Source organism: Lacerta agilis, chromosome 15 (genome assembly GCF_009819535.1).
Source record: "Lacerta agilis isolate rLacAgi1 chromosome 15, rLacAgi1.pri, whole genome shotgun sequence".
Lineage (NCBI taxonomy): Eukaryota > Metazoa > Chordata > Lepidosauria > Squamata > Lacertidae > Lacerta > Lacerta agilis.
In genome coordinates, this window is record NC_046326.1 from 15,641,299 (window position 1) to 15,652,484 (window position 11,186).

The 11,186-nt window shown below is 49.5% G+C and overlaps 1 protein-coding gene across 1 annotated transcript; it reads right to left on the minus strand.

The window, feature by feature from the left end:
- Positions 1–1,430: 1,430 nt before the first annotated feature.
- LOC117060314 (apolipoprotein C-III-like) lies at positions 1,431–6,603 on the minus strand. Its single transcript, XM_033172528.1, has 4 exons — positions 6,584–6,603; positions 3,494–3,569; positions 2,741–2,864; positions 1,431–1,750 (listed from the first exon to the last, which is right to left on the minus strand). Exons 2-4 carry the CDS (start codon positions 3,549–3,551, stop codon positions 1,651–1,653), a joined length of 282 nt encoding a protein of 93 aa, XP_033028419.1. The 5' UTR covers positions 3,552–3,569; positions 6,584–6,603; the 3' UTR covers positions 1,431–1,650.
- Positions 6,604–11,186: the final 4,583 nt, after the last annotated feature.

Below are 11,186 nucleotides of genomic sequence, written 5' to 3' on the forward strand. Positions count from 1 at the left end.
GTGTGATGGATGTCTGCTGCCATGAAGGGGGCTGTGGGGCACGACTGGGGGGGGTCAGAAGGGGGAGGGCAGTGAGAGGTGGGTAGGAATTGAAGCGTTGGCATTTGGGGTGAGGGTGGGGATTCCTTTTGCAGGTTTTGCCAGTCCAAAGATCCCGTTTCCTCCTGGCTAGTTCTGTGGGTGCCTCCCCACCCTTCCCAACGCCTTAGTGGGGGAGGGAGGCCTGGACTATGGGAGGGTGGGTCCTGAAGGGGGAGACTTGGAGGGAGAGGAGACTGCTTCAGGTGCCAGAAGTTTTGGGATTAAATAGGAGAGGGAGTTGTCTGCAGGCAAGGACAGCTGCCTCAAAGAGGTTCAGGCCATACAGACCCCTGGATGAACTTGCTAGGGGGGCAGTAATGCCCCCATGCAAGAGCACAGCTGCCCAGTGCCCAGTGCCCCTGCACCCTGCGCTCAGGAAGTGGAAGAAGGGCTGCCGCCACTGTGTGAGACAGATTTGTGGGTCTTCAGAGTTGCTGCTGTTTATTCCCAGTTCTTGGAATCAAAAATATATTGGGACTGGGAAGAACCAGAGGGAGGTTTGGGAGGGGGGCAGAGCCAGGGAAGAAATCCCTGCCGTTTGAGGGCAAAGAGGTTGGCCTTACTTCTCTCTCTCTCTCTCTCTCTCTCTCTCTCTCTCTCTCTCTCTCTCTCTGTGTGTGTGTGTGTGTGTGTAGCCCACCACAAAAATGTACACTCAACTCAGCAGTTTGTTTAAAAAACAAAACAGGGCAGCTAAACCTGAAAATGAACAAGTCCCTAGCCAATTATTGTCTTGGCCATTTGGCCTCCTGGTGGCAGTGGCTGCTATGCCAACTGATCTTTGTCCTTGGGTAGCACAGGGCAGAACTTTTCTCAACTCTCCTGTGGGTTGTGCTGGCAGATGGAGCCAGGAGGAGCTGCAGGAGACCCCCTGGCTAGGTGAAGATGCCTCTCCCTGCTTGCTTGCTTGCTTGCTTGCTTGCTTGCCTGCTTGCCTGCCTGCTTGTCACCACCAAACCCACCAAATCTAGGTCACCATGAACAAATCAAGATTCTCTCTCTCCCCGCCCCCTTCCCCAGATTCAGGCCAAATTCATCCCAACTGGCAGCAGGAGGGAAGGGATTAAGCAGGTGCCTGGATAGGGCAAAGTCTTGATTCTGGAGAGTGAATTTTAACTGGAAAGGGCCTTTTCCCAGGATGCCTCCCCCTGCCCATTTAACGGTACATAGTTGCTCAAGGAAGGGGATCCCACCCACATCTGGAAATGTGATTGTTTTGCTCTTGGGTGGTTCTGGTGGGAAACCACTGAAAGCCTCCCAAAAAGTCTTTTTGAAAGTGTCTCTCTTGCTCCACCACGACCTCTGCCCAGTTTGCCTTGTTGGTTCACAGCAAGAAACTCAGCCATGCAAAGGGTTTGCAAGATTTAATGGGGGGAAGCGCCATGCTTAATGAACATTGAGATGTCTGAGGGAAGGAGGGAATGAAGGAGTGACTAGGCAGGGCAGGGAAAAGGAGAAACAGTGGCAAATGTTGAAATCCTTGCCCATCACTGAGGACAACTTTAGCACCCTGCTGCTGTACTGGAAAGGGCGAGAGATCTCCTGGAATTGTGTGGAATCAAAATTCCATCATGCTGCAGGCGCCGGCGTCTTCAAAAAGGTGGTAATCTTCTCCTTTACACGGCCCAAGTATTGAACTGCATTTGCCCAGCCATTAGTGATCCATTCCCTAAAAGGCAGTGGGGGTGGGTGAGAGATTGAAGGAAAAGGTGCATTTAATTGCTGTGGATCCCTCTGTAAAGGGTCACTTAGTGCAGTGTGGCAAGTGAGAGCTTTTCTTGGTTTCAGAAATTCTCCCACCCCAACCCCTTTGGGAAAGTAGGGTTTTCCAAGCCCCATGAAAGCCTGGCTATTGCCAGAGTTCTGCTACGCCGACTGTGTGTTGCAAGAACCTTCCACGTCTGTGGGCCCAGAAGTAGCCACCTCTGCCCCACGTGTTGCGACAGGTGCCAACAGCACCTTTTGGGTCTCAGCAAGGGGCTACTGCCCCAGGGGAGACAGTGGGTGGAAGTGAATAAGGGGCACTCAAATCTTTCCTTGTGCCAAGGAGGGGGTGGAGGTGGTTCTAGGAAGGGGGCAGGTTCAGGAGATAATCCTGTTTGCTGATATGTGCAGCCCCACACGGCATGCATCAAGGGTGCCATCTCACCCTCAGGATTGTGGGTGCCCACCGCCATAACACGGATGTGCAGTGTCACACGCACATGGCTGCATGTCGTTTGTGTGATGTCACATGTTGGATTTTGGGGGGCGGGGCTCCTCCAAAACCACAATGCAACATTGTGCATCGTGCGTGTGACATCACACTATGTGCAGGTGTGTGCATGTGACATCGCATGTCCACATTATAGCGGCCAGCAGATCTGCCTCCGAGTCCGAGCCCCAACCTCGGAAATGGGTGACTCGCTGGCTGCAAAGGGCGGAGCTGAACTGCTTCTCTCTTGGAGGCAGAGGCTGGCTGGTTGGCTCTCTCTGACTTTGCTCATTGACTTTGTGGCTCTGCTCATTATATTATTGTGGGTGCTTAAGCACCCATGGACCCCTGGAGTTGACTCCTATGGCATGCGCGCGCGCACACACACACACACACACCATTCCCTCCCTCCCTGCTGCTCTGTCCCAACTTTCCCCTTCCTTGAGCTTGCAAGGCCTCCCCCACCTGGCCTGCTGGGCTGCCTCCGACTCTCGGAGGGTGGTAAAGCGCTCCTGGGTCTTTTGGATGGCTTGCTGGGTAAAGACTTGCACTTTGGCCACCAGGTTCTCCTTTGGGGCATCTTGAGCTCCTGCAAGACAAAAAAGAAATATGGAGCAAACAAGCACTCTCCCACTCCCCTTCCTACACATACACTTCCCCCTCTATTTTTGGGGAGAGGAGGACAGAATCTCAGCTGCCTTGTTGGGTGATTCCCCATGCCGAAGAAATAGGGGTAGGGGAACCACATGGGTGTGTGAATGATCTGTTCTTCCAGGTGCTTCCTATCCCCACCAGGTGTGCCTTTGCCTCTTGCTTCAGCCAAGGAGTGATGCTCATGTAAGCTAGGGAGCCCGTGGCACCCAGACCCCCCAAGTGTCCCTATTTTCCAGGGACAAGTCCTGGATTTAACAGAAGCTGCCCTGGTTTCTGATTTGATCCTGGAATGTCCTGCTTTTCCCTAGGACGTCCGTATCTTCATCGGAGAAATGTTGGATGGGATGGTAGGATATCTCTATTTTCATTGGAGGATTGTTGCAGGGTACGGGCACTCAGTTGGTGGCCCCAAGGGGAGGGATCCCCCTTCCCCCTTCCTCTTCCCACCAGGAGCCAAGTAGCTGGCTGGATTTCAGTTGTGCCCCTTGCACCCTCTTCCACACAGGCAGGCATGTGTGAGAGCAATACAGTTCTGGCATTGGGGGGGGGGGGGGCGTTTCTTACGTGCAAACACAGCAAGCAGCGCCAGAAGGACAAAGAGCAGCGGAAGGGGGCTTCTCATTCTGTCGCTTGGCTGGACCTGTGATGGGGAAGGAAAGGCAGGTCAGATCACCATTGGCCACTGAAAGCCCAGAAGGCACCATCCCCAGTAGTCTGGGGATGAGGCGAGGCTGTGCTAGACTAGTGCTGGAGTAGTCATTAGGCTGTGCAGAACAGGGTGTTGAGAAGGAAGGGCTGCTGTAGCCCAGGGGTAGAACATCGGTTCTGATGCAGTTTTGTATCAGCTTTGCATGCTGAAGGTCGCAGGTTCGGTCCCCGCTTTCCAGCAACTCTATGTAGCTTTGGGAGAGACCCCGCCTGACAAGACACTAGAGAACTTCTTACTGACAAGCCGTGCGGATCATAGAATCGTAAAGTTGGAGGGGACCCCGAGGGTCATCTAGTCCAACCCCCTGCAATGCAGTAATCTCAACTAAAGCAGCCATGACAGATGGCCACCCAACTTAAAAAACCTCCAAGGAAGGAGAATCCACAAAGAAACTGAGGCAGGTGGACAGACTTTGTATAAGACAGCTAGCTTCCTGTGTTCCTAGGTTTTGGCAAGCCCCCGTAGAGTTCAATCCCACACCCAACTCTGCTACTAGGAGGGTGGGCATCCGCGCTCAGTGGCAGAGCTCCCACCTGCTGTGCATGCAGGGGGTCCCAAGTTCCACCCCCACTCAGCAGCATCCAGAAGGTCTCTGGTGGCTGGGCTTGGAAAGGGACTTGGCTTTACCTGACCCGGGACAGTGCCTGCCAGTCAGATTTGGCAAGGCTGGGGCCAAATATGCCATATATCTGCTTCAGGATAAAGTGCCCTGTTGTGCCCATTAGGTGATCCAAGCCGGTACCTTGGACCTGGCTCAATTCCAGACCAGATTGGGCAGGGTGTGGCCAACTCAGCTGACTTGGCTTCCATGGGATCTGCTGATCCATAGATTGGAGCAGTTGCTCCTTGAAATTTCCACCAGCTATCTTTAAAAATAACAAAAGGATCCTAGACTATCTCCCTTGCCCCTTCTCTCTGCCCCTCTTCCTAGATGTGATGAGGCTGTTTGTGGGGAGCAGTGGCAGACCTACATTTTGGGGGCCCTGAAACTTGAATTGTCATGGGAGGGGGGGGGGGGTTCCTTCGCAACCAGCAACAAAGTCTAGGTAACCACTGTTGCCTTTTTCAGTGGGGTTGTTCCACCACACCTTTACAGCATTTGTGCTACTGACTTTCAAACTTTGGGATCATTGAAATATATACAACAAAAAAAGAATCAATTTGACTTAGTTCAATGCAACTGAAACTGAGTCTACTAGACCCATTTTTTAAAAAAGCAATGTACCGTATACTAAAGGGATGCGGGTGGCGCTGTGGTTTAAACCACTGAGCCTAGGACTTGCTGATCAGAAGGTCGGCGGTTCGAATCCCTGCGATGGGGTGAGCTCCCATTGTTCGGTCCCAGCTCCTGCCCATCTAGCAGTTCGAAAGCACATCAAAATGCAAGTAGATAAATAGGTACCACTCCGGCAGGAAGGTAAACAGCGTTTCTGTGTGCTGCTCTGGTTCGCCAGAAGCGGCTTAGTCATGCTGGCCACATGACCCGGAAGCTGTCTGTGGACAAATGCCTGCTCCCTCGGCCTATAGAGCGAAATGAGTGCTGCAACTCCAGAGTCGTCCACGACTGGATCTAACGGTCAGGTGTACCTTTATACTAAAGTTGGGATGCGGGTGGCGCGGTGGTGTAAACCACTGAACCTTGGGCCTGCCAATCAGAAGGTTGGCGGTTCGAATCCCCACAATGGGGTGAGCTCCCATTGTTCGGTCCCAGCTCCTGCCAACCTAGCAGTTTGAAAGCACGTCAGAGTGCAGGTAGATAAATAGGTACCACCCAGCAGGAAGGTAAATGGCGTTTCTATGCACTCCTCTGGTTCGCTAGAAATGGCTTAGTCATGCTGGCCACATGACCCAGAAAAACTGTCTGCGGACAAACGCCGGCTCACTCGGCCAGTAAAGCAAGATGACCCCAGAGTCATTCGCGACCGGACTTAACTGTCAGGGGTCCTTTACCTTTTTACCTTTATACTAAAGTTGCTTCTGGGGCCCCTTTGGGATCAAGGAATCTAAGACTTAAGCTTCATTAGTTTCATAGTAGATCCACCCCTACTGGGGAGGGGAAAGCCCTCTGCACATCCCTAGAGGCACACTTCCTATTTCATCCTGGGAATAATTCTAGGCTCAGACTGGTTTAGACTGATGTAAAAATTGGGGTTTGGCTTTTGCTGCCCAACTCCCCATGGGACTCTGAGTCCCCTAAGTCCATGATTGGTCAGAGAAGAATGGATGGAGGCAGGATCCAGTGGAAAGCAAGGCAGATATTTATTTTTTTCTTTTGCAACAGAGTTCTCTCCCTTCCTTCCAAGCAGGGAGAGAGACCCTGAACAAAAGTGTGCAGGAACCTTTAAAGACTTTTGACATCGCCCAACTCCTTAGCCAAAGACTACCCTAAAAGCATCATACAATACACCATAGGAGGCGGTCTACAACAGAAATTCTGTCTGCCAGGATACCTGATAATGGTCACTGATTGCATTACCTGGGCAGCCTGGCCATTCTTCTGTAATGGTTAATACTATAGTTCTTGAATCCAGGTCACGGGGCTCACCCTATTCATACACAAATATGCCATTAAGACAGGATTTGTAAGTGAAAAGAAAATGGAAAGGCTTACTGCAGATGAATATTTGAGGTCATTGGGAGAGTCAAAATGGCTTCAGGGTTGCTCTCCTGTACTATTTCAGACACATGGTTTATATATTTAGATATGTGTGCATGTATTTGTAGATTTCATGCAGATTTGAGACCTTAGAATTCTTATAACAAGATTAAGCCCTGGCTCCCCTGTTGGCAAAAGGTAGGGGTGGGCAGTTCTTCCTTCGGGGAATATGCCTTTTTAAATGCACAAATAGGCCTGGAAGAAGTCAGGTGCTCCAAAGCAGTTTGTGACCGAACAGGCTCCCCTCCCGCCCACTTTGTTCCACTCAGCAAGTCTCCCCCACTCTTACCTGCTCCTTCTTCTTCCCAGGAGGTGCTGTCTGGCGCCTGCCTGGGCAGCTTCTCATTTATAAACCCCCAGGCTGTAGGGGCTATTGGACCAAAGGTCAACCAGCAGACCTGAGGGGAGGGAGACCATCTCTTGCTGACCCCCCCCCTCCTGTCTCCATGTTTGCTCAGCTGAAGCCTGTGCTGGAGGTGGAGAAATCCCCTCTCTCTGCTACCAAGGTTCCTGCATTGCTTTGTGGGCAGCCCCTGCCTGGCCCTATCTGGCCTTAGCACTGGTCTTCCTTATGTGCTAGCACAGTGTTTTTCAACCTTTTTTGGGCAAAGGCACACTTGTTTCATGAAAAAAATCACGAGGCACACCACCATTAGAAAATGTTAAAAAATGTTTAAAAATTTAACTCTGTGCCTATATTGACTATATATAAAGTAATTTTTCCATTTTTCCCACGGCACATCAGGCAACATCTCGCGGCACACTAGTGTGCCGCGGAACAGTGGTTGAAAAACACTGTGCTAGCAGATGGCTCTTCTTCCCAGGGATAACACTCTAGCATTAACCCATTGCCCATGGATGGCAGGTACTCTTCCCCTTTGCTGGAGAAAGATGCTCCCCTCATCTTGGTTGTGTAAGGGCGCGCCAGTCCAGAGTCAGGAAGAAACTGTGTGCCCAGGTTGGCGCTCTGTGCTGCTGAGTCTGGCACTGGTGAGTTTCTTTTCTTGCTTTTTTGTCAGTATTCTTCTTGAGGAAGAGTTCAGTGCAACTCAAAAGCTTTCACGTTGCATTGACTTATCGTTGACCCTGAATAAAATGTCTCTCCTGTGCACCACAACCACCACCCTGCGTATTGTTTTGGGGAGCAGGAATTGATGCCTCTCTCGCTCTAAGCAATGTTTGTACATATCCTTGCCTATTTGGGGCACGTGCAAAGCTCATTTCAAGCTGCCTCTCAACACCGGCAGTGTTTGCATTTCAGAATACTGCATTGTCGACAAGATTGCAGGAGGCAAAAACACCCTGGCTTCAGCTTGCTCTGCAGGTGTACTACAAATCTTTTGTCTTAACATATGTTTAGACTAGAGCATAAGAAGAACCTGTTGCTGGATCAGGCCAACGGCTCGTCTAGTAGGGCCAACCAGATGCCTGTGGGAAACTCACAAAGCAGGATTCAACCAGAAAAGCACTTTCCTTTTCTGCAGTTTCCAGCAACTGGTATTCAGAAGTACTGCTGTCTCCGTCTGCGGAGGTAAAACATAACCATTGTGGCTTGTAGCAATTGATAACCTTCTCCTCTATGAATTTGTCTAAACCTCTTTTAATGCCACCCAAGTTGGTGGACATCATTGCATCCTGTGGCAGAGTGTTCCACAGTTCTGCATGAAGCAATCCCTTTTCTCTGTCCTGAATCTTCCAACATTCAGCTATGGCGGATGTCCATGAGTTCTAGTGTTGTTGTGAGAGGCGGAGAAGAACTTTTCTTCTTCCACTTTCTCTACTTTCTCCTATGTCGCATCTTACTCCCCTTTTTTTCTAAACTAAAGAATCTGAAATGCTGCAACCATTCCTCATTGGGCAGTCGCTCCACCCCCTGGATCATTTTGCTCTCCCCTTTTCCAAACCCTTTCCTACTCTAAAATATTATTTTTGAGGTGAGGCAACCAGAACTGCACACAACATCCCAAATGTGGGCACCCATAGATTTGTATAGCTGCATTATATCAGCAATTTTATGTTCAATTTTTCCTAATGATCCCTAGCATTGAATTTGTGTTTTTTTTATTTTATTTACAGCTACCACACACAGGGTCAACATTTCATCAAGCCATCTACTATAACCCGCCAAGATCTTGTTCCTAGCCATTCACCACTAGTGCATATATGTGCATTTGCCCCACAAACATATATGTGAAATTAAGATATATATTTTTTGCTGCAACATGCATCACTTTACACTTGTTTACAATGAATTGCATTTGTCATTTCAATCAGTTTGGAGAGATCCTTTAGGAGCTCTTCACAGTCTCTTTTTTCTTCAACAACCCTGAACAATTTAGCATCATCAGCAAACTTGGCCACCTCATTACTCACCCCTAACTGTAGATCATTTGTCAACCAGCTTTGTCATCTGGACTGTGTCAGCCAAATCACCTCTACTTACTGTATATACTTCTTGGCACTTTCTAAGAACTCTAACAGATTCATGAGACACGACTTGTCCTTGCGGAAGCCATGCTGGCTCTGCATCAGTAAGGCTTCTCCTTCTATATGCTTGTTTTTTTAAAAAAATTGTTAACAATACTTTCTATCAGTCGTCGTGAACTGCCATGAGCTTTGGAGCAGAAGGCTAGAAACATTTGAAGAAATAAAGTGAAATTGGGTCTTTGGATCCAATTCCTGCCTGGGGGAACTTGCACTGCACAATGGAGCTCATGAGTGACAGCTTTGCCAGCTTCCCGCTTGAGTCTGGACTGTCTGTTGGCCTGGATCTGAGATACTTGCCCACTGTGTGCCTATTGTAGACAGTGGTGAGCTAAATGGCAGCTTCCTATGTTCCTAAGTGACCTATCCAGGCAATGAGGTGGTTCTTTCATCTCTCTATCTCTGACCCCCTGTTCCTGCCCCATCACCTTCCAGCTCCTGGAAGGTAACTGTCTGAACAAGGGAGCCTTCAGAATGGGAAAGAGCTCAAACCCATCCAATAGTTTATTGTCCCTCCTCCATAATGCCCGAAGAGGGTTTCAGTCTCCCAATTTTCCATGCCTTTGGACTTTTGGGGCCATTCCTCCACCTCCAAATTTATCTGCTGATTTTTTTGTACTACTGCTTACCCCGGACTTAACCTGAGTCTACCAGTCCTTCTGTCTCTTGTGACTGCATGGTGCAATTTTGGCTAAGAATAGAAGCGCAGGAAGACTTGAATCAGTATAGATGGTTTTCTTGCAGGTTAAATGGACTCTTGTTGCTGCTTTGGGTGCATTGTCTTTTCCTGGAGCCTGTGGCTTGGCTCACTTGCCAGAGCCGCCTCTTTGTCCTGCAGGCAGTTCGTGCCTCCTTATGATTTGCTGTGTTCTGGATTATGGAGGGTGGTGGGTGGTTGCCTGAGCTCACCAGCAGGGGGATGAGCTGAGCTGGCCAGCTTTTTGCTCCTTCCTAAAATTCTGTTAGAGGCCTCCATAGTACTCTGCGTATGAGGGATGCACTGGAATGAGTGATGACCATTGGTAAGAATGGGCATCCGGGAAACCTTGAACCATCTTGCATTACACAACGGAACAGCCTTAAGGAATGAATGAGCTCATCTTTGCACCTCCTACCTGTTGCCATCCCTGGTTGAGCTCTGCCCCTCCATCCTGCACATCAAATCTGCATCACCTTGGACTGTGACCCCAAGATAACACATTGCAGACAGGCCAGAGAACAGTGCCATAAAGTGGTTTCTTCTAAACCAAGAGAGATGCCTGGAAGCCCGAAACCCTTATCCTGCCAGCTGCGGGTTGGCTGTTTTCGCGTGGTGGGGAGGAAGAGGCACTCTGCACATGCTCAGAAGCACAGCCCAGTCTCATATTGCTGAGCTCTGCATCCTGTCTCCAACAGAGATGGTGCCCTAATGACTCCCTTGGCGAGGGGGAGTGAAGAGAGAGCTTGGCATCTGTCAGCAAGGAGCTGAACTGACTGATGTGTGATGTGCAAGGGAGAGACTTTGCTAAGCCGGGAAATGGCCACGGGTTACACGGCACAAATGCAGTGCAAGGGAGTTTGGCCTCTGCCTTGCCTTGCAAGCAGACACTCAAGAAGGAGTCCAAACCCAAGGGGGTTGCTGAGATGGAAAGGGACAGGTTCCAGGACCTCTCAAGCTCTGGGGGTGTCAAATGTGGGATGACAATGGCCACATCCAGACCATGCATTTAAAGCGCCATGATACCAGTTTAAAAAGCCATGGCTTCCTCCAAAGAATTATGGGAGCTGTAGTTTGTTGAGGGTACTGAGAGTTGTAAGGAGACCTCTTTCCTTCCCAGAACTACAATTCCTAGAGTTCCCTAGGAAGAGAGATTAGCTGGGAATGGTAGTCGTGGGAGGGAAAAAGAGGTCCTCTCACAGCTCTCAGCACCCTTAACAAACTACAGCTCCCATAATGCTTTGGGAGAAGCCACAACTGTTTAAAGTGATATCATGGTGTTTTTAATATATGGTGACCAGCTGTCTTGAGAGTGTGATTTCTTAGTAAATGTGAGCCCAGCCTTCTGTTTTTTTGTGCTGCTGTGGCTGATGTGCGAGCAGCATTTTTGCTTCCTGCTGCAGCTTATGTATCAACAAAAAAAGGTAGACCGAAAGACCAGAGATCTGGAGAGAAATCAAAGTAACTACTGCAATACACGTGTATTTTTAAATGTGGGGGGGGGGCGGGGCGGGGACGGGGAAGAAATTTGGTTCAGTCCATGTTTAAAGATGAATTACCTAATTTGTGCCGTCCCAAACTATCAGCAAACCACAGCATAACCTTCCTTTGAAATTCACGTTCCTTTGAATTTAAGTAATGGGTACAAAAATGCATACTGGAAGGAAGTGTGCATAAAAATGCATAGGTTTATGCAGATAGCAGACAAAGG

Excerpts from the sequence above, each read along its gene's own strand:
- LOC117060314 (XM_033172528.1), bottom strand. The coding sequence starts at position 3,551 with ATGAGAAGCCCCCTTCCGCTGCTCTTTGTCCTTCTGGCGCTGCTTGCT. Across the intron at positions 2,865-3,493 it reads GCTGCTTGCTGTGTTTGCAC|GAGCTCAAGATGCCCCAAAG; the intron begins GTAAGAAACGCC and ends TTTGTCTTGCAG. Across the intron at positions 1,751-2,740 it reads GAGGCAGCCCAGCAGGCCAG|GGAATGGATCACTAATGGCT; the intron begins GTGGGGGAGGCC and ends ACTGCCTTTTAG.